This window comes from Pogona vitticeps, chromosome 9 (assembly GCF_051106095.1).
Source record: "Pogona vitticeps strain Pit_001003342236 chromosome 9, PviZW2.1, whole genome shotgun sequence".
Lineage (NCBI taxonomy): Eukaryota > Metazoa > Chordata > Lepidosauria > Squamata > Agamidae > Pogona > Pogona vitticeps.
Genome location: NC_135791.1, coordinates 22290041 through 22314044, shown reverse-complemented (window position 1 = coordinate 22314044; position 24004 = coordinate 22290041). Strand labels below are relative to the sequence as shown.

Here is a 24004-nt window from a genome sequence, read left to right as displayed (position 1 = left end):
ACAATCAACATAGGCCCGAGAAAGGTTGCTAAATGGAAACAACAATAAAGGGAGGACTTCCTATTCTTTTGGTGGGCTGTGCTGGACCATCGGACCGGCCAGGGTTGGAAACAGGATGCTGGATGCTCAGCACAGTTCCTGTGCATGTTTATTAGGAAATGTGCCCCATCGTTCACTCGCTTTAGTCTCAAACAAATGTGTATTGCAGTTCAAATGGATCTTTAGTCTGATCAAGCAGGGGGTCTTTGTATTTCTGTGTCTTTATTTTTCGAGGTGCTGTTTAAAGCACCATAGTATCTTCCTGAAATTACTCAATTGCCTTTCTTTGGGGAAAAAAATTAAAAACAGGTAGCAAACACCAACACCTGGAAGAACTAAAATATTTCTCTTCTAGTTATTAAACCAGAGTTGCCCGTTAAATTAACAAGACCATTCAAAAAGTCTTCAACTATCATGCTGCCAGTGCCAACAGAATGATAACAAGACAACAGGTCCCCCTGTCCCAAGGGGCATGCGGTCATAAATTCAATGTCGTGGAAGACCGTATTTTTGCGTTTGTGGCTGCTGAAAGAGGTGAACGTAGATTTTTTTTTGCCAAAAACTGCTAATATTGATGAAATGCTAAATTTTCTGTAATCGTTTCTGCCCTTGCAGAGTGAAATCACTGAATACAGAACCCCTCCGCCATGTTCTATTGCCTTCTTTCAAAGCATAACATGCTTTTAGCCCATTCCTCCCCATTACATGCCACAGGCTCTACCTTCTGAGCATCAGGGCTGAAAGAGATGAAGGGAAATATAAAAGAGGCTCTTGAGCTCTGAGCCCACCAACCTATCACTCTGCACTACATCATCTTGGAATAGTTTATCTGGGAGACTGGAATCAGAGAGATCAAGAAGGCAAAGCTGTGGCTATTTAAATATGAGAACAAAACGGCGTATGGCATCAAAACCTGGAAAAGCTTATGGATTATTACAAGTTTCCAGAGGCTGGAAAAACTTTTAAAAACTTTTTAAAACGAATCCATTCCTTTTTCTCCTTAAAGTGCTATCCATTATCTTAAAATGCAGAAAACTGTAATTTGTTAAAATAAATTTATGTCACTATTTTTCGGGGGGGGGGGGATCCTTTGACTTGATAAGAGGATGGTATAACACTTGAACCATTACTGTCAGATTGCGTCATTTGATTGTAATTAGAAAATAGGACTCATTGCACCAATAAAACAACTTTCATCCTTTCAGTGCACTACCTTCAGAAATGTAACTTTGGTCATACTCTCATTACCCCCCCCCCCCAAAAAAAAGTAACAATTTACAGGTTATCACTACTTGTGACTCTGACTTCCATATCTGCAAGTACCCTCCGGCTGTTTCTCAAAAGGACAAAGAGCAAATATGCAAGTGATCCCAAACAAAGCAAGAAAGGATCAGGGAAGAGGAAAGAACTAAAAACATTTGGTTGAATAGCCTGGAGGAACATGGAAAGGATATAATATAGATAAGATGAGTGGGTGGGGAAGAATGTCCAGACAATGGTCTCTTAGTTAGGGCACATGATATGATTATATTTACTAAGGCTAAGCAAGTCTCAAGCCTAGACGGTATTTAAATGGAAAGGGTTGCCTTGACCAGACCTAGTTCAGCCACCTGGGCAGTGGTCCAAGGAAGCAAAATTCACTGGGGTGGGGTGGGGTGTCACTGGTACTTCCAGTTCACTGGAGCCAACATCGTGATGTAGTGGACTCTAGGTTTGTCGGGTCAACGCCCTACAACTTTCTAAATACCGAGGCCTACGACATCACTTGCCACCCCAGCCCTCCCATTCTTTCTGCGTTTGGCCCCAATCCTTATAATACCTGGGAGAAATATGGATTTTTCCAAAGTACAGAACATTGCTCCTCTTTTTTTGACCTGGACCTCTCCGCGTGCCTGCGTTTCACGGCTCTCCTTACTGGGGTGTCTGGCATCGGGGACTTTCACAATATATACCTATATATACCTTCCACATTTACCACGACACCACTGAGAAATACAAGGTGTAAACTTAACAAATATATAAAGTTTTTTTTTTAAAAAATGGAAGCGTGCATCATAATAAAAAGGAGGAGAACTGTTTCTGACTTTGGCCTCTGTGGGATTCTTTTAAACTCCTGCCCAGCCGTGAACGCTCTTGCCTTAACCACTACCTGTCACTCTCAGTTCCCCATCAGTAAAGAAGGAATATTCATGATCTCACCGCCCAGCAGTATTTATGAGGTTGAGCGCAGCAATTATGGGAAAGCACAAAGTACCAGCCGTACTCAAGGGGGAAGAGTTCAGCTAGAACTGAGAAGAAGGTGCTTGCCGAAGTGAGGATGGGAACAGCCTCGGTTGTTTGTTCCTAGGCCATAGGGCATGCACGCAAACAGGCAGCAGCAGATCTGAAGGAATGTGAGTAGGGAGGGATTTCTGTCCAGGCATGTTGCGGAGTTTGGAAGATTCCATCCTCCATGCAGACAGGCAGGGCTCAGGAGAGACACGCAGACCGGGGCCAAGGTGGGTGGGGGAGGCGCGCGGCGGCGGGGGGGGGGGGGGAAGAAACACAGCACGGGAAGTCCCTGAATGCAACAACAACAGTCACAACTGCTGTCCATACATGCTCCCTTGAAACATCTCATCAGCCTATACCGCCTTCTGACAGGGATGCTGGCAAATCTTTGGATCCGGGTCTGAGTTTTTTGGTACCTAGTCCTGAGTTCCAAGCTTCAAGTCCCTACTAAAAACAAGCTTTTCCCCCAAGAAAAAAAAAGGTAGCGGTGGGTGGGGTCCAAATTACAAGTCTGAGTCGTTTTTTTAAAAAAGCCCTCAAGTTGAATCCCAAGTCGAATTGCCACTGTGACTTAAGTCCGGCTTAACACGACTCTGTCCCCATCCCTGCTTTCCAATGAACCCAGGGCCAATTTTGCCAAATTCAACCCCCCCCCCCTCCATGGGAAGTTGCTTTCGAATCCCTGACCTCCACTGTAGGAAATGGCTTGGAAGGAAGGATTGGTGCCGTTGGGCACAGGACCAGCGATCTGAAGTCCGGGGCCTTGGGGTCGAAAGGTCTCCCAAAGGACCACCCAGAGAGCGCTGCGGGATATTTGGCAAATCGGTCTAGTGGCAGCGCCTAGGCCAGACCTGGGCAAAGTGCGGCCCGCGGGCCACGTACGGCCCGTGAGCTGCTCCTGTCCGGCCCGCCAGTCGTCGCTCCAGTCCGGCCCGATACCGCAAAAAAACCTCTTTAGTATTTGTGAAGGTTAACAAGTTTAAAATGAAAACAATCATAACATCGCTTGTTTCATTTTATTTGTCAGTAAAGTTGGTTCAGCCCCCGAACACAGTTCAGATTTTCCATGTGGCCCCCCACTATAGAAATTAATTTCCCACCCCTGGCCTAGGCTGACATGGACATCATGCTAAGGCCTGCCAGAGCTGACCACAGGGCTGGCCCTATCGTTAGGCAAAGCAAGGCAGGTGGCAAACAATAGCGGGCAGGAAGCAACAGTAAGATTTTGAGGGAATTACGTGAACCATCTCGTCTGCCTTACTTACATCACCACTGAGAAAGTATGATCCAAATTTCATTTTGTTCTGAAATAGGAGGTGGGTGGCCCCTTGTTTCTTTTGCTTCGGGTAGCAAATATCTTCCACTGCTATAATCCGTCACGGTGCCACCCCTTCCTTCTATTCCTACGTCTCCTTTTTTTTTTTTCTCCTTTTGGCAAATATTTCGTTGGTAAGGGGAGGTTGGACAGATAACAAAGATAATTACAGTGGACCCTCGACTTACAGACAGCTCGATTTACAGACTTTTCGAATTACAGTCTTCTCTGGCCGCAAAATTTAGATTCGACTTGCAGCCGGAGAATCGACTTACAGACCAGAAAATAACCAAAATGGAACAAAAATAGAATAAAAACTGCCAGTTATGGGATTAATCGGTTTTCAATCCATTGTAGGTCAATGGAGATTCGACCTACAGACTTTTTGACTTGCAGCCACCGTTCCAATACGGATTAATTCCGTAAGTAGAGGGTCCACTGTAGATGGTAATTTATAGAGAAAGGCACGAACTGATGGCTCAGCGTTTTTTTTTTTTGTTCAAACAGGTGATTGGTGCTTCCTAGCCCCACCTCCTCCTGTGAGCGCCCACTCAGAGGAGGCGGATCTGGGACGTGCAGAACACCTGCTTAGGATGAAAAACGAACCAGCACAAACCACTGAATGGGAGGGTCTGTGCCCATCTCTAAGTCATTTATTCTTCTTACTTGAAAATGGATAATTTTTTTGGTACGATAAAATGATGCTTACTCTCAAGTACAATGTGTTTAGCACCAGGTCAGGAGAAACAAACATCATTTTATTTCTCTAGCTATGGTGATGTGTGTTGTAAAACTAATACAGTCATGGTTTAAAACTGACTAACACTGTATGACTGTCGTAGTAGAGAAAGGGCTTATAGGGACTTTCAGAGTAGCAGGGATTATGACAGCATTTGCCACCCCCTTCAAGCTTCTCTGTTCCTTCCGAGTTTAGCTGTCATCTGCAGTGACGACAAAGACAGATGGATCTTCTCAAGAATAACCTACTGTTGCACGCTGTCCCTGTTTGTAATACAAAGTTTCTGAGGATGGCTTGGCCTTCAATGTGCAATTAAGAGCTACCAGCTTTGCAAAAGACATGCTTATTTGTTGAGACTGACTGACTCCGCTGGTTGCATTATTGCACCCCACTTCCAAATTTACCATTGCACCAGTGTACACTACTAGATTAAGTCCCCATCCCAGTCCCAACTAAGATACACCTTCCAGCGACCATAAGAGACATAAAGGAATTATAATCTTAAATGCATCTCAATTTAATAACATTTCCCTGAACTGAATTTTTATTGTCCTCCTGTCTTTGTTTCATACGGTCGTGTGATTTTTTTTTACTCCAACACTGAAACGTGCATGCATTTAAAACCCATTTTTCTAACATTTGCATTTATTTATGTGTTTCATCTAATGTGCATATTCTTCCCCTTGATCAAAATATGTCTATACTTCTCCCCCCCCCAACTTTACACACTTTAATCTGCTTTCTTTTCAAAATCTGTACATTGTTTTCTTTTACACTTTACTTCTCTGAATGCCCCATAAGACTTGCAAATGTGTGGATTTTCGAGGCGAGGTATGTTTCTTCTTGCAATGAGTCTTAGCTGGTGTGAAAAGGCTATTTTTGCCTTGACTTGAAACATCTAATGAAATCCCGTAACCTCCCAGTTTTGGACAGCAACCATTGACTTCAGATCCTGGCTTTGGGTTTCCTAAGGTCTACCCACAACGTAATAAGCACATACACAGAATAGGCTTAGAGGTTAAGTATACGGTATATGTGATGGAAAGGGCACACATGCTGGGCAGCAGTAGAACCGGCTGATACGCAGATGAGTAGAGATATACGCATGCAGCCAGGGCAAAAAGACACGATAAATGAAAATATCCATGTTATGACAAGCACTGCCATTAAATCTAAGACAGCCTATGAGTGGCATTGCAGAAATGTTAGTGGGATTTTGTCAATCCTGCGTGAAGAGAAAATGTTCTAAACCCCAGGAATTCTGAGATACTCAGGATTCAGCTAAACAACTAAAGAAGAAAAGGAAGGGCATATTTTAATCTCCTTAAAAACCAGCAACATCCCATTGTATGCAAAAAGTCTCAGAAGACATCTTAAAAGTGCACCACGATGGGTGTCTTTAACGCCTTTAACTTAACAGAGTTCTTTTCTATCTGCCTTCCCAAGAGTAAATAGTAATCGTATTCAGTATTATAAAAATGAGAGGCTTTCCCTGAAGGTGGGACACAGCCATGTCAGTTCACTGGAACACAAAAGGCAAATTACAGGAATATAAACAGGCAAGATATTAAAAGGTCTTCTATCCTTGACACTTATGGGTTCTTAAGCAACAAAGGTTTTAAAAGCTGAAACTGCAGTCCTAACCACACTTACTCGGAAGTCAATGTCACTGGACCCAGTGGGAATTATTTCAGAGTGAGCCAGGAAAGTTTGCAATGAAACTGGGAAAATCTCCTCTTTTAAAAACATCGTTGAACACGTAACACATGAGCCCCAAACCAGGTTATCCTCCAGAACCAGCTCTTCAAGTAAAGAAGAGCTGGTTCTGGAGGAACGTTTATTATTGGACCGATGGTATACTTGCCCTGTGAGCACTTTGCCCCAACAGTACTGAAGATTTCCTCAGCCTGGTACTTACATGTCCTGTAGAACATGAACCCAGAGCCCATGCAACATGTAGGCCAGTGTTTTTAAAGCAAATATTTATGAGGTTCCTCCACGGCTGTCAACTTCTACAATGAACGAGACAGCACAAAGATTTTGCTTGTTTGTTTCGCAGCCCACTGGTTTAAATTTTTACAGCTTAATCCCAAAAAATCAGGGCAAATGTATATTATTATAGCCTTCTCCCTTTATACAAAAGCTGTTATCCACAGACTGGATAATCTGTTTCAAAGCCATCTTTTAAACCTCAACATTGTTTTAGCAAGAGAAGACGGCTAGATAAAGATGCAAAGCCAACTCATCCAGGTACCTTGAGATCTTTTTAAAATGACATTCCCTCCTGAAAACCACAGTGTTGTCTGCAAAAAAAACCAAAACTAAGTAAACATAAAACAGCAAAAGGTAGAAATATATTTCCCAGCTCTAATAGTAAGATCATAATTTTGACTTTTCCAGCTGGCTCGTTTTGACTTATTTACTCATCTAAGTTTTGTTCAAATCTGAGAATTTATTTACTGTTACTAGAGTCTAACTATCCTGCCTTTCTTCTATGAAGGCTAGAAGCCACATATCTACCCTCTTTGTGCGTTTCTCCTGACAACAATCCTATGAGGTGGTTTATCCTAAAAGACAACAAAGCAGTCAGCCACCAAAGTTCATCAATCAGAGGGGATTCTCTGGGAATGCTTGAACAATGCGTGACCATCAAGTCAGCTGATCATGCACTACTGGAACAATCTGGATAGCTCGGTGCTTTAGGTATCTGGTTGAAAGTTCAATTCCCCACTGTGCTTATTTGGCAGGGGCTGGACTTGATGATCCATAGGGTCTCTTCCATGCTGCTGTTCTAAAATTATTGTAGATTATTATTACATGCTCAAGAATCTGCTTTAGACCCTATCAGGAAAGGGGGGAAAGGGGGATAGGGAAATGGTATACTGTATACTGAACCTTCTATTCCCAAACAAGATCCGTGTTTAGCTACAGTGGACAGAGATTGGAAAATTTATTTTTTTTTTTTTTAAACTCTAGTTCCCAGAAACTTTCGACTTGCAAGGCCAGCCAGAAGGATTCTGGAATGACACCTTCCTAGCTAATAAGGCTCAAGCAAGCCAATGCACTCTCACATATCCTCCACCCAACTTTTCCAACTGTCAGCCAACATTTGGTGTCTTCTAGAAGCCACTGACCATGTTCAACTACAGTAGTGCCTCGCATTACAACGTTAATTCATTCCAGCGAAATTGCTGTAGAACGAAAACGTCGTAATGCAAAAATAACCCACTGAAACGCATTAAAACCCGTTTAATGCGTTCCAATGAGCTAAAAACTCACCGTCCAGCGAAAATCTCCATAGGGCGGCCATTTTCAGTGGCTGTCTTGCGAGGAATCCATCCCAGAAAACAGCGGGGAGCCATTTTATTTACCCGGGGGACATTTTGAAACCGCCGATCAGCTGTAGGAAAATTGTCATTTTGCAAAGAATCGGTTCCCGAAGCAGGGAACCGATCATTGCAAAGCAAAAAAAAGCCTATTTATTTATTTATTTATTTATTTATTTATTTATTTATTTATTTATTTATTTATTTATTTATTTATTTATTTATTTATACCCTGCCTATCTAGTCAATTGTGACCACTTTAGGCGGCCTATTCAGACCATCGTTTTGCGATCGCAAAAGTGTCATCGTAATGCAGTTTTGTCATAATGTGGGGCAATCGTAAAGCGGGGTACGACTGTACTTTGCAGCCAGGAGGCCCCCCTCTGCAGTCTAATGCCCTCCCTCCGTAGGTTTAGTTCTGCCTTGTTCAAGGTTTGATTTGGCAACCAAAAGTTTGGGTTTGGGACATGTAAGATTTAGGCTTAAAATCCCTCTAAGCCAGTGGTTCCCAACCTTGAGTATTCTTGGACCACAACTCCCAGAAACCTTGGCCAGCATAGCTGGTGGTGAAGGCTTACCCAAGGGTTACCCAAGGTTGGGAACCGCTGCTCTGAACCAAGAAACTCACTGGGTAACCTTTGGACCAGGGTCATTCTTTTTCTCAGCCTACGCTACCTTTCTAGAGCGGTTGCGAAGGCAAAGTGGCGAGAAGGCGAACCATGTACAATCATCACATTGAACTTGCCGGGGGAAAGAGCGTCAGTATGTTCAAACAGAGTTTCAATACAAGAAAGATACGACATGAAAGTAACTAAGGAATAAAATAAGCTAGGCTTTCGTTCTGGAACTGAACTAGCTCAGTTCACTACTAGATGGAACGATGCCATCTCTGTAGATTCATCCTGTCTCCATATGTCAGGGAATATGCGTGCCTCCTTCTGTTTAAACAAGGGGCTTGGATGATGGGATTAAGATTGCAATCTAGCAGGTTTTTAACCTGCCTGACTGTTACAGGTTGCAGCCTCCGGTGTTTATTTTAGCTGCCATTTTAAGCTACAACTTAACAAAAAAAGAAAACAGAATTAAATATATCTAAGAGCGTTCACACGCACACATGAGCAATAACTGAAAAATGTTTATTTTAGCTGCCATTTTAAGCTACAATGTTTTTAAAAAAAGAAAACGGAATATATCTAGGTATGTTTACATGCACACATGAGCAATAACTGAGAAGCTTGAACCTCAGATGGCATTAGGATGCTTCTGGAGAAAGCAGAGAAGAATTTTTTCCTAAGTGACAGGCTTGCTAGAGGTACCCAGTTATCCTAATACAGATCCGTTTTACACCTGATTACATACAATGCTAGGAGCAGCTTTCCCTGTTATTCTTCTAGTGGATTTCAATATGTAGCATCATCTGAAGCATGTTGCTTAGATATAAATTCAACAGGATCTATACCTTTTTAGGGTATGCTTCCGTTTGCATTAGTAGGTTATGTGTGACTCTAGTCACTATTTGTAACTAAATACTAGAACTTTTTGAGCACAAGTAAAGCTATAACGCTTTGCCTTTAGTTTTATTTTTTTTTACCCAGACTCTTACTGTAACTACATGGACAGAAGCAGCGCAGTTGTTATTAGCATGCAGTGCTTTAATGCTTAGCACAAAATACAGAAGCCCTGGTTAGATGCTGGAGACTAACTTCCTAGCCATCAACCTCATGGGCCCTCAAGTAGGCAGTACTGTAGCCTACTATGCAGGATTGTTGTGAAATAAAACAAACCCTCTATGCCAATAGAGCTCCACAGAACAAGTAAAAGGGAATGCATTATTTGTCAGGGCTGTAATTAAATGACACCACGCACAATCTTTACATCTGTGAAGCTGCTATACCAGAACAACTGAGCACGAGCAGGAAGTCATTAGCTCCAATTAAAATTCACTACGAAGCCTTAAAAAACAACTTGCCATCTGCATTACGGCACTTTTAATTATGATCTTCCTCATCAGGTTGTCGCAAGAACTATGAAGACAACTTGTAAGAAGGCACCCTACTACAGAGATGCAGAATAGGACCAAGAACACAAGATCAAACCTCAGGATCCCTTAAGCATAGTAGGGCCGGGGGCATGGAAAGGACTCTGCTTTTTACTTTTCAGGAGCAATATTAATGCTGTCAGCTAACTGGATCATTGGTCTAACCTAGCATAAGCAAAATTACCTACACACAAGAATTCTGCGAGTGTTAAAATCCATGTTCAGTGTGATATACATGTGACACTGTATATACAACTTTGGCACCTCTTGGAATAACTGTTCCAAATAATGAATTACTTCTAACCATTGCCTTTTTGCAATAACTGGGGACTCATTAAGTTACATAAAGACTTTAAACTCAAGAGGCATAACTGTACCCTTTTTATGTTCTAACTGTAATGTCTAAAGTTAAATGCATAATAATGGGAGTGGACACCCATTAAATGGTGGAGAAATATCACACAGTTTAATTGTTGTGTCCCATTCTTTGTTAGGGGTGCAGAGACATTAAGAATGTTTTGTCCTAAAGTCTTCTAGATTTTAGTCTGCAACTTTTGTTTAATTAAACAGAGCAGTAACTGTTGTATGCACTTGCGAGAAATAGCAAAGCAGTTACTTTTTAGAAGGTGTAACTGTCATAGTAACTCAAAACTGGAGGGTTGGAACTACAACTGTAATAAACTGGTTTCAGAGTAATTCCCCAAGCTCTAAAATATGTGCACGCGCATTTGAATATCTCCATATTGTAATTCCTAAATATTTATAGCACTTGCAATGCACACAGAATTTTCCACTCAAGTGCTATCACTTATATGGTGAGAAGCATCTTAGAACTGACTCAATGAACTATAAAAACATCTCAGCATCCAGTCCCCGAGAGTGGCCAACAGGAAGCTTTCAAGAAGCCCACCGAGTGCAACACAAAGGTTCGTGCTGGTGTGTCAGACTAACACAGGTGACACATGTTCCCTTTCCCCACCCGCCTGGCCAGATTCTCCATTCACCAGCCAGCGCATGCTGCTCTTCTCCTTCTCTTCAGGCAACTGACCAGTCCTGGCAGGATTGTGTTCCTCCCTCCTCTGCCTCCTCCAGCAGCCACCCACTCAGATGAGGAGGCGGGGCAGGGATTCCTGCAGCTGTGGTATCAGTGCGACGAACCTCCGAAACAAGGTTCATGTCCATCTCTACTGACTAGGAATACATGGCAATCCTAATATTGCTCTCTTTACAAGCCAGGAGTACAAATTAGGGTTTGTTCTTAGCTATTCATTCATTCATTTGATTTATACCCCGCCTATCTGGACTACTCGTCCACTCTAGGCGGCTAATAAACCCTGGCTTATCTGACAGTTCAGACAACAAGCTAACTAAACCATTTTCTGTTTATAGCTCCATGGGGTTTCTGTGGCTAACTCAAAAGACTTTTACAACCCACACGTGGCCTGTGGACCACACAGTTTTCAACCCTGGTTTTGCTTGTTGTGTCATAGGCAGCCGCCAAACAGGAGTGAGTAAACAGTGTGTTCCAGCACATATTTCTTCTCTAAGAAGCCAGCAATCTTCACAATCCTGGCTTACAAAGTTGCACAAATGATCCCCAAACTCATCCACCAGAGCAAAGACAGGATTTGAACTCAGTTCCTCTAGAACAACACAAGGCACTTTTCCTATGTATCCTAACCTAGTATATAGGCTATATGCACACAGATACCAACGTCTCACACCATCCATCCCCGGTGGGACCCCTTTTACTTCTGTAGGCCTCTGGGCTACATGCCAGTGCCCAGGGGGGCAATTATATCAAGGTGTTTGTTTTCGATGGTATCATTTAGACACAAGTGAGCACAGAACCTGCCTTGCATGCATTATATATATATATTTATATATATATAAATATAAAGGGTTTTCTGATGCAACTGCCTAACACTCAGAAAAGGAAGGGTGTTACTCATCTCTGAACTAAGGTGTGCTGTACCTCCACTTTCTTTATTCTGCCAAGAAGGAAAACCCAAAAGGACAGGCGGGGGAAGCCTCTGCCGCCCAGATGTTTGGAGGCCTTTGCGGGGATCCTCCCTCCCAAATACTACACTTGGTGGCTGGGTCTGATGCAGGGCTGCCCAACGGGTTGGTCTGAGATGGGAGGGACTAAAATTAGAAGGATCGTAACACTGAGTGTAAGCTAAGGAGAACTCTGCGGCTAGGGAAAAGACCTGGATCCTTTCTTACTTTTATGAATTACGGTGTTAGCAACATGCAAGCAGAGTTGACAGAGGTATGAATGCTTGAGCGAGAGGAAGTGGGGTCTAGGAGACAGTCCCAAGAGGAAGTCCTTGAAGCCTACCACACCTTGTCTCCAGTCGGCTGGTCCATCCCGCTTGCTTCTCGGAGACTGGCAACGGCAATACATTCCACACCTGGACAGGTTATGCCTGAGCAAACAGAACAGAGGGTTACCATACAGGCAAAACCAAAAATAAAAAACAACCATAGAATTTCTGCCAAACACACACAAACACACAGACACACACACACGTTACATTTCAGCCAGAACTTATTTTTAGAACACAACTCCCATAACCCCCCCCCCCCCAGCAACGTGACCTTGTGTTGTCTAGAGAACTAGGGAACTCTAGTTTACTTCTCCAGATTACAGTGACCATAATCCTGAGCCAGCATAGCTTGCGGTCATGCTGGCTAGGCAATGAGTGAGTCCTCATCATCACCACCATCACCGCCTCTATGCTGTGAGCTAAACCAACCCCCCCCCTTCTCAGCAATTTAAACATCTTGCTATAGTTTGTGAAATGTTTCTTTCTCATTTAAAGAAAAAAAAAAACAGGCATCACATAGCTTCCTTAAGGTATCTGCCAGAGAACAGCAGGAACATTCACATATACAGAAAGGCACACGGGGTAATTGTGTAATTCTTTTTCATTGACAGTTTCTAATCTGGGGTGTGTGTGTGTGTATGTGTGTGTGTGTGTGTGTGTGTGTGTGTGTGTGTGTGTGTGTGTGTGTGTGTGTGTGTGTGTGTGTGTGTGTGTGTGTGTGTGTGTGTGTGTGTGTGTGTGTGTGTGTGTGTGTGTGTGAGAGAGAGAGAGAGAGAGAGAGAGAGAGAGAGAGAGAGAGAGAGAAATGCCAACCTCTTCTTTTCCTTCTCACCACGTTTTAATAAGCAGCTATAGGCCTCTGGTAATCACACAATACCTTTCTTATAGTTGACTCATACCTGGGAAAGAATGCATTTCTTCTGCTTCACTCCGACTTTAATTTTTTATTTCTAGAGGGAGATCTTTACCCAACGTGCACATTTATACTCTGTTCCATGAGAGCACGTCTATTCTTACTGCAGGAAGTCCTTGGGTGAGAAAGAGGAATGGAAGACCCCAGTTTCTACCAACTACCTCGGAGTGTAATCTCAGACTCCTTTTCCCTCCAAAGCACTGAGGCTTTTGTTTCTAGAAGATTCCTGGATTATGTCACCAACAATTCTGAATTTTTTGAAAAAAATCCTTTCTGGAAAGTCATAGTCCAGGAAGGAAGAAATCCCAGGCTCTACACCATCATACTCCTTTGGAAACGTAGGTTAAATAGTCTACTGGGAATGCAGGTTTAATTTGAGCCAGGGCCCACTAACCTTCAGCCCCAGAAGCTGTTTTCAGTGCAATGATGCCACTTCAGAATATGCCACGTGATAATTCCTCTTGCTGAGTGATCAAAAGCCACATACCATCTAGAATTAGGGGCAAAGAGCTTACAGGATGCAGTTTAAGTCTTGGCACCTTCCATTCCCTAGAAATAAACAATTTATTTATATATTTATTGATGAGTACAGTACTTGTAAACCAAACGTTCGCAGATTTCAGTTGATTTCTCCCTGCTCAGCCAGTGTTAAAGTTAGATAGGAATCTGTGCGTGAGGTAGAAGACGACAGACCTCACACGGAGGACAAAAGAATGTTTTCTTTCCCATGGAAAACAAGACCGTGCATTAAGATGTTGCTTCCCAGTCTGTCCAAGGATACCCTCCTTGCTCCTTGTAGCAATGGAGTTTTTAAGAAGCAAGTGGCTCCTTCCGTGTCAGTGGGTGCAATTTATTTGTTTATGTATTTCTACTCTGCCTTTCTCCTAAACAGAACCCAACGTGGCTTGCATCATTAAAAAGAAACAATATTAAAAGGTAAAAACAATGTTACTAGAAATGTTACAAAGAATTAAACAAATATACCGTATTTGGAAAAGTAGATAAAAGCATTACTAAAAAGAGATGTAACCACCACAACAACTCAAACAAACAAGCAACCCCACTGGGGAGAAAAAAAAAACCTTCCTAGACAGTCAATCACTAAGGGAAAGTTTGCCTGAAAAGGATGTTTTTGCCTGCATACGGGAAGGATAGCAAAGACGGGGCCAAGCAGGCCTCCAATGGAAGGGAGTTCCCAAATCTGGGAGCTGCGACAAAGGAAGCCGTCGCAAACACACCGATTTTCAGCCAAAATACTACATCCAAAGTTAATGTGTTGTATTGGTGAGCATCTATGAGCATCTTTGCCAGGAAGACCTTCATCTCACCTAATCCCAGGAATGCTGTGCAAGATTCTTGAGATGGGGGAGCTGCTTGGGGGTCTCTGACAGAGGGGGGTTGTTAAATCCTCCTCCGCCTCTCACTGCCCTTGTGACCCTGGATGACATTGCTGCTTCTGAGCCACCATTAGTGGCATGGAAGCAGTAAGGCTTAAGGTTGCTGGGGGAGGAAGAGAGAGAGCACTGTGGCTGGGGAAGCATGTAGCCTGTAGATCAGGCTTCGCAGAAGTCATAATATATTATATATAGTCATCTGGTTTATAGCAACCCTAAAATGGTTTTCAAGGTATGTGAGATATTTAAAGGGTGGTTTTAGCATTGCCATCCTGTAACGAATTTCCCTGGGCAAGAGGGATTTTGAGCCTGGGTCTCCAGAGTCCTATTCTGTCCTTCCACTGTCACTATACCATACTAGCTACAGGTCAGACATCAATGCCATTCACACATTATAAGCCTAAATCCAACTGCAAGTCAGCACTGGAATAGACCTATTACATTAATGGGATTTATATAAGCAAGTCTGTACTAGAGTAAACCTATTGAATTAATGGGATTTACATAGGCATTGGTCTATCATTCAGCAACCAATTCAATAGGGTCTGTTCTACCCAGGGATTTGTAGTCACATTTATTCTCTCATGACATTCACCTACATTAGTATTTTTTTAAAATTAATTCTACATTCAGTGCCAATATGATGGTACTACATTTTTCTGCCCAATGGGGAAATTAAAACTTTAAAAATAGGTTCCAAATATTGTACATTTGTAGAGGTAGGCCCCAATTCAGATTACTGGAGTAGTACTTGATTAAAAGGTTGACGTGAATCTCAGATGTTCTTGGTTCAAATCGCGAATGGAGGGGAACAAAAAAAAATTAAGGGGCATCTTCAAATCCTATCCTTGCAACATTCTGATCTAGGATGTGGACATCATAATTATTTCTAGAGGACTCATAACGGCCGGTAATAGTGTCCTACAGTACAAGACCGTCGTTCATGGTTACTGACATAATGCACGCAAATCACTCTGAAATGCTGCACATGAATGCTAAGGATTATTATTAAGAAGAACAGAATGTCAACAGCTGAGAGGTATTAGAAGCCAAAGGCTGCTTGAATGTGAGATCCATTTAGGGGGACAGGATGCTGTAGAAGGCAAGGCATAGCTTGAAATCCACCCCCCCTCCCAGGAAATACTCTCTGTGGTTCCCCCCCCAACCTTCCTCGTCGGAAAATAAAATTGGAAGGTGGGGGCCAACTGGGGAGGACCGTGTCAATCCCAGTCATTTCTTTACACAAGTGTATCCAGGAGAAAATAGCTTTAATCAAATAATCCTAATGGGGGTGAGGGAGTTCCCCAAAGGGTGGAATGTTTTCATGCTTACTCCCAAAAGTAAACAAAGGTGGATGGAAGAACTGAAGAGCGTTTGCAGTTTTAATTCTGATCCAGATTCGCCAAAGGCGGCTGGGGGTGGAAAGCAGCTCAGCGAGAGGGACTTTGGTGGAAAACACTGATGCAGACAAAGGCGTCTCTCAACAGGTCATGCTGCGGCCCAGGAGGCAAAGGGTTAACCCGAAGCGGGGGGGGGGGGGCGAGCCGCACTCTGGCACCTGTTTAAAGAGACATGTGGGAATTTTCCGGTCCTGACCCCTGCTGTTGACCCCTGGCGACCAGGCTACTGGGGAAGCAGGCCAAAATATGGGAACAATCTCCCCGGGCATGAAAACTGAAAGCTCAGGGGGAATGGAATGAAAGTTGGAGGGGAAAGAGGGGAGAGGCTACCCAAGGACTGGGGGTGGGAGGGGAGAGGTGGGGGGGAGACAAGGGGGACCGGGAGATCCCAATCCGGTGGATTTCCCATTTGCAAGCATCCGCCCTGCGATCACTCTTCTTTCCTATGTTCCTGCAGAGAGGAAAATACGGCATGCTTGGGTGGTGATGGAGGGGGGTGCATTGGGGTGGAGGGTGGTGCATGGGGGTGATGGAGGGTGGTGCATGGGGGTGATGGAGGGGGTGCATGGGCGTGATGGAGGGGGGTGCATGGGGGTGATGAAGGGAGGTGCATGGGGGTGATGGAGGGGGGTGCATGGGGTGGAGGGGGGTGCATGGGGGTAATGGAGGGTGATGCATGGGGGTGATGGAGGGTGGTGCATGGGGGGTGGAGAGGAGTGCATTTGCCACCCAGCCTCTGCCCCCACCCACTCACCCTCTTTGCCCTGCAAACTCTCCTCGGGCCGAGGCTGGGTGAAGGGCATGTGGGGGGGGGCAAGAGGGTCACCGGCTCGGGTGCAGCAGGCAGCCTAAAGGGTTGGTGCCACATTTTCTGGGCCCTGGTTATAAATAGCCGGCGTTATAAATAATGCAGCATTATTCTCCCTATAATTATCGGGTGGGAAGTTTGCGGCCAGGCCCTGGCGTATTCTGCCCGACGGCAGGCCGGCACCCTCCCGCCTCCCTTCAGCCGGGCTTCCTAATTTACACCCCTTCCTCGCAGACTTATTGGCTGCCCTTCTGCCAGACTGACAAATAGGCCAGCAAAAAACTCGCAACCGGATCCCTCCATTACCCTGGCCTCTGAGCGAAGGCTCCACAGCGCAGACCGCATCCTTTTCATTTTAAACTCGATGGGAAATAATGGGACTGAACTGTATCCCACGGCGGGGGGGGGGGAACGGGAGCAAAGAGGGAGGGGTGAGGGGTGTCAGGTTGGGGGGGGGGCAGAAAAGCTTTCACCATGACAGGGCCTGCTAGGCAGAGGTTAATTTTTAAAAAGAAACATGTCAACCCCTGGGCCTTAAGCCTGCCTAGAAGACATGCCCTTTTGACCCGGCTGCCCTCTTCCCTCGTCCCAAATGCGTGTGGGTTGCCCATGGTTACTTGGTTGTGAGGGAAAGGCAGGTTGGACATGCTCAGAAACACTCTTGACACATTCTCGGGCAAAGTCTTCTTATTTAACCCCGTTACAAAACAAAGGGGCGAACAAAACGAGGCACTGTTTCCCTCTGAAAATCCGATACGGTGCTGATCATGATGATTGAAGTAGCCTCATCCTAACGGCGTGGGGAACTTGGACGCCATGTTTCCCTTTTGCAAATTAACTTACCATCACGGCTTCCCCTTAACCTCCGCCTAATTTTTCCCTCTCTGGTCGCACGATTCACATACATACACACCATCAAATCTTTTATTCATCTTTTTATGCCTCAAGTGCTCAAGATGTATGACTTCACCACATGCCCATCGTCCTCCATGCGCCATGTGCATCTAAAGAGCCTAGCAAAATAATAGTGCCCAACCTGTACAACTGGAGAAACTCACGAAGGCATAAATGAAACGAGGCGATTTTTAAACAATTGTCGTTACTCTCAACAGCCTGAGAGTGAGGAACAGCATCCTGCTTGGGCCTGGGGGAGTGGACTCGCAGGCTGACCCCCATGGGCCTCAAAGTAGCGTATTTTTCGCACCATAAGACACACTTTCCCCCCACAAAACAGGGGGGTGGAAAGTCTGTGTGTCTTACGGAGCGAAGAAAACAGATTATATTTTCCTGTTTTCTTCTCCTAAAAAATCGGTACGTCTTATGGAAAGGTGCGTCTTATGGAGCGAAAAATACGGTAACCAAGTGCAGGCTGGCAAACTCCACTGACAAACTTATATGGCAGCAAAACTCATTGGGTGGCCCTTGTCAAGTTCCTGCTACTCAAAGGAATCCAACTCAAAGAGTTTGCTGGACGATTATGCACATAAGAGAAATGTATATATGGCATGCATGTAGGAACAGCCCCCACCCCCTGTGATAAAGCAAGACACACGTCTAGATACTTAAATCAATCTCTTCTTCCAGCCACCCTTAAATAACAGAACCCGAACCTCCACGCTTTCATCAACTTTAAACGGAAGCCCCCTTTTACAAGTGACGTTCCGACTGGCATTCTCCCCCCCCCCCCCACGGTGCCACTCATTTTCCACAGGATTATTCCCTATAAAACTGAAATCTCATTTTTTCACTCAAAACTGGTCTATGCAAAGTGTAAAATTAGGATTAGCAAGGAATATACACACGTAGCTTTAAAATGGCTACTCCTGCCTAGTAGCCTATATACAACATACAGGCTTGGCGCAAACAGCCAGGGAGGGAGGGGGAATCGGCTCAAAATACTTTTCGAGACCTTGTGGGAAACCGTTTGCAAAATCAAGTGGGGGCAAAAAGACTTACAAATAAAAATAAATAAATTGGGCTTCTGTTAAACAGCCTCTGATGCTTATGGAAGCGTTGGTGTCACTTAAAGTTGTCACACTGTGTGTGTGTTCCCCACTGAAAGTTCCAGCATCTTATACTGTTGTCCTTAAAACTGACCTTCCCCCCCATGCCAGAAACAGGAGCACGACCCCTCTCCCACAATGCAAGCAGGCCCATTTCTACCTATCTCCTTCCCCCCCCCCGTTCCTGTGTACCCCAACCCTCTTCCCAGACCATCAAAGAAAGAGAGGCAGGACAGCATGCAAAGGTCTTCAGATCTGCAAGCTGTTTTTGCTCCCCCACCCCCTTTACAGGCCACCCCACCCCACGGCATGGTGGGGAATGGGGAAGGTGAGATAGGGGGTGAAGAGAAAATGAGAAAAATCACTTACAGAGGAGAGCAGAGACAGGGCTGGCGGGCGCAAAAGAGAGGTCTCACTTTCTCAGGGGCATTTCCACCGCCACCTCCCGCCCCATAGACAGGAAATCTCCTCCCCGGGCTTTTGCCCCAGACCAGTTCCAAAAGTCAACTGAGGGAGCCAGCCGAAAGGAAGGGTCCAGAGAGAGAGAGAGAGAGAAGGCAGTATATTTAGCTACAGGGCGGGGTCGGCTTAGGAAGAAGAGAAGGAGGAAAAGAAGGAGTAAAGGAGGATTAAAGTTGGAAGGGGAGGCCGGGCGCCTTGTGACTCCTCCATAGCCGAAATAGCAGCAGGAGGCAAAAGGAAAAGTTTGTTCCTGTGGCCGAATTAGCAGCAGGCACTAAAAACAGCTGCTGTGAAATCCTTGCCGCTGTTCCTTTCGCCGCCGCCCGCCTGCCACCGCCTCCCCGCCCTGGGGTGCCTGCCAGCTGGCATCTGCCCTCTCTCGCCCTGCCCTGCCCGGCTCTGGGCAAGAGGGGCGGGAGACGCATGCACGGGCCCGCACGGCCATTCGCACGCACACAAAACAAACACTCTCTTGCTTGCCTCCACCCACCCACTCCCCCCCACAACTCACACTTTTCTGTCTTCTCTTTCCCCCCTGCCTGCCCGCCTGCCCCACAAAAAGCAGGAGGAGGCATTTCGCCTCCAAGGCATTGTTGCTTTGCACTGCCTCCTGCTGGCTGCCAGAAAAAAGACGCCGGCCAGCAGGAGGCGCTGCAAGCGCCAGCCGCCCTGGCAGAAATGAATTGGGGCACTGCCTGTTCTTGAGCCTATGCGGATCAAGGCCATGGTAGGTTATTGGGTGGGGCAAGCAAAGCGTCCTCATCTTTCCCACCCCCCAACTAGGGAGACTTCACATGGAAGAAGCTCCTGGCCGCTGCTCTGTATGAGTCTCTGCTTCAGCCTACCTCTTTGTAAGCAGTTCTTATTCGGGGAGAGGTTAGTTGTGCCCCATTTTGGAATTGGCTCTTTAGTTACACTTCTATTACACCCAGCTTTCCTCCAATCAGCCTCAAAGGCCAGCGGTTCTCAAACTGGGGGTCCCCAGATGTTCTTGGACTGCAATTCCCAGAAGCCTTCACCGCTTGCTGGGCTGGCCAGGATTTCTGGGAGCTGCAGTCCAGGAACATCCAGGGACCCAAATTTGAGAACTACTGCCTAGGTGACATACTTAACTCCCCCCTTATCCCCGCATCAACCCTGTAAGGTAGGTTAAGGCTCCAAGTTTCCCCATGCATGGCTTGGTGAAGACTTGAAGTTGGAACTCAGAAGGGCATTTTGATCACTGCACTCTCTTGATAAAGAGAGCCAATGGAACTATTTCCACTCATAAGGAGGCTGCCTGCAACGTCCATGTGTGCCTGCAGTAAGGGGATGAGTCACCAACCGGGAGACATGCCTTGGTAACATACTGGAATACAGGCGGTGGGCTCCTCTGAGGTCTGGCAATCACTAATTCTACACATTCCTAAAAACAAACCTTATGCAATATGTCTCTAAGTGCATAATGCAGTCATTCCAAGAAATTACAGATTTTTAAAAAAATACGTCTGACTTTTAGAATTTAGGGAAACACTGATCTATTTTAATATTACTGGGAGACTGCCAACGGCTGTGTTTAGCCATAGTTATATTAAAGGGATTTCACACGTGGTCAGAAACACTCTTCTCTATTCTGGTTCAGAATTAAAGAAAGTTCTTATAATTATTATTTTTTTAAACATGGCACTTTCCCTTTAGAGGGCATCTGTTCCTCATTTCAAAGTGCACGGGTTGAAAACGTTCTTAAAAGACACTATATCTAGCATCATCCCTTGACAAAACAATCTAATTTGAGTCACCAAACACCAAGATTTCGTTGCTGAACCTGTTTTCAGTGTCAGAACTCAGCTCCGGAATATATCATATATTAACAAAGAATTCTGGACTCCCAAACTTCTCAGGAGATTTGGGCCAAAGTTTTTGATATCCATAACAACGCTTCTTCAGATCCTGTAGAGTGCAATTCTACAACACAGATCATGGCTTCTTGGATCACCGCAATGCACGGTTGGGATTGGAAAAAAACAGCATTGTGAGATTAAGCTGCATAATTCACCGCAAATATTTGCTTTAGTGATGCACTTTGCTCATTGCATAGCTGAGAATTAGGTGTGCTTTCATTTGCCTCAGTTAAGAAGAGTCTGGTGTCACTCAAAAGCTTGTAAATTCTTACATCAACAGAAAGAGGTAAGAGATCTTGTTTCATCTAGTTTGTATTTCTGACGGTGATCAATAGCTTCAGCAATTTCCTTCCATTCAGACTAAACATTTCTGCACTCTGTCAACAAAATCCCTTGCCTTAAAATAATGGCTGAAATGTCATTAAAGTCACTGTCATGTATAAGCTAGGGATTCAGGGCAACTGGATTTGAATCCCCCCTTGGTCATGGAAACTTGTGGGGTGGGTGGGAGTTGTAAAACCACTCCTTAAATATCTTACATACTTTGAAAACTCTTTTAGGGTCACCATAAGTCAGATACAACCTGACAGTACATATAGGACACACAAGAGTACATACTGAAGCCGCACCTCATACCTCATTTATTGAATGCAGGGACTTGTATCCATCTTGACACCCTGTCTCCGGCCACAGATACTGGGGGAGCGAACTATAACTAGGTAGTGGCACTTCTGATATGTTCAGAGACACTTTAAAAAAAAAAAGAGAGAGAGAGACACTGTTTGCCAGCCAGCTTGCAAATGGAGAGGAAATGAGTCACCTCCTATTATGAGATTCAAATCCAGCACAAAACAGTGAGAACTGTTCTGCGACTGGGAATGTACGGGGTGGGAAGGTCAAAATCAGACCAAAAAGCGAACTGGAGGATGCATGGTATGGCTATCAATGGGGGGCTAGTTTCTAAAATAAGGATTATGCCTTACATTCCAGGGCTATCATCACCATTCTTTTGTCTGGAAAAAGAGCAAAGTGGAGGCTGCAGGATCAGCTCCGTAGGCAGCAGAGTCCGCCGTGTTATGGCCGTGAAACCAATGCCGGACCCACCACATTTACAACACAGCATGGAAAAGACACTCCTGGGATTATATTCCCTACTAGCTAGGGGATATGGGGAGCTGTAGTCCCCCCCCCCAAAAAAGTCATATTCCAAAGCTCTGCCTAACAATGCAACCCTTTGCACAAATACCAAAGATCAAAGGCACCTAAAGGAATTCTCCATTCGCATGGCTCACCTCTTCCAGCTTTAAGGGGTCCCCACTCACAGAACTATATTTGGGCATCTCAAGATGATGATGGTGATGGTTTTACTCCCCTTTTAGGACACTGGATCTTGCTTCAGACATCAAACTAGAGGCTTATGGTATAATCCTACATTGGTTTCTTCAGAAGCTAGTCCTAATGAACTCGGTGGTGCCCGTTCCCAAGTATGTGAATGGAAGACTGTCAAGTTTCAGAGGCTGGGCTTTGTAGTCCAGGCATGCAATCCATTATATGGTGCAATTCAGCAGAAAGTAACATGCACAATCTTTTTTGCAATGAATTCATTCAGCAAGCCAGTTATCAAAAAGGAAAAATTACTTTTGGACTTTACAAGGGAAAGTGCAAAAATGCAACCATATGTGTCTCCTCCAAAGTAAGACCCAGTGTCTAATACTAATCTGTACTAATTAAAGGCTGTATGTTTATCCTCCAGAGTCCCACGCTCATGAAACCTACTACTTATAACTTGGTATGAATATTAAGTAAACCTCATGCATGCAGACCTCAGGGTTATTTGTTTTAATTTTTTTATACATTTCCCATAGTTAGAACTACCTTCTTCAGTCACTAGGTGGCAGACTGATCAATTTAAATGTGTCTGCAGCTTGCCCTACTATCATAAACTACAAGGTGACACCTGCCAATTTAGGACTACTGTATATTCTATGCATCTGATGCAAAAAGCTTTGATCCATGACACCTTATGCTACGTGGACATTCGTCACATACCTTGGGTTGCTCCCTTTCCATCAAATTATAATGCAGTGTTGCAAACAATAAATGTGCAGAAGGAGGGCAATGCCAGAGCTTTGAAAAGTTGATTTCAGAACCACATCTCCTAGACTCTCTGCATCCAGCATTAGTTGGGGGGCACTCTGTGAATTGCAATGGAAAGAAAATAAGTATTTTTAGGGCTCTGTCCCAACCATCCTAGATTTCCTTGCATTTTCGTGTTCTCTCCACAAACTAGTCCAATTCTTAAAGAAAACTACCAAATCACATCTTCCTACCAGTCTGGAAATGATCTTATACAGGCACATAGAAGAAGTAACTGGGTATGAACAACTAATTACGTATAATGAATTATTTTGGTCCAGAATGTCAGCCTAACTATAGGTGCAACTAAATTAAGGAAAACCTAATTTGTTTAGTCGTATACTCTGTAATGTTATTTTTATAATTGCACAGCAATGCTTCAGCCTATTTTGGCTTGCCGCATTCAGATGTTCTGCTTTGAAGAAGGTAAAGAGTTACTTCTAAGAAATGCGAGTACATAGCAAACTACTTGGGAGGGACTCCTGGAATTGTAGTTAATTGCCTTTTAAAAGTAGCACTATAAGATCTGCATATGAGAAATAGTTAGCTCATGGTGACAGGCATGTCTTGTCTAACAGGAGTATCAGATTCTTCAAACAAAATAACGGAGAGTTTTAAATAGTTCATGGCCAATAATCAACTCTCATCAGAGGTCGTGCGGACTTTCAGTCAGACCAGTGGCACCATCGGCAGAAGCCTCAACACTGGCATTCATTTCTTTACCAGCCTGACGGAATGCAATAAACGAACGAATGCCAGCATTTATGAACAACAGAGGATTTGCAAGGGGACGGGAAGTCCAGCTTTAGAAGGGATATTTAACAAGGAATTCTCCACGGCCTGATCAAACTGTAATTCCCAGGATTCTTTGTAGAAAGCCGTAATAGTTAAATGAGTATCACCCCATACATTATAGTGATGATGTGGAAGCTTCTTTAATGTATTCCGTT

The 24004-nt window shown here is 44.4% G+C and overlaps 1 protein-coding gene across 1 annotated transcript in view; it reads right to left on the bottom strand.

The window, feature by feature from the left end:
* ERF (ETS2 repressor factor) overlaps positions 1–19309 on the bottom strand; it is a 38965-nt gene extending 19656 nt beyond the window's left edge. Inside the window, exons 1-3 of the mRNA XM_078380328.1 lie at positions 18946–19309; positions 13366–13520; positions 12075–12157 (exon numbers count right to left, since the gene is read on the bottom strand). Of these exons, the coding sequence (XP_078236454.1) occupies positions 12075–12135 (61 nt within the window). The 5' untranslated portion in view covers positions 12136–12157; positions 13366–13520; positions 18946–19309. The remainder of the gene's footprint in view (positions 1–12074; positions 12158–13365; positions 13521–18945) is intronic.
* Positions 19310–24004: the final 4695 nt, after the last annotated feature.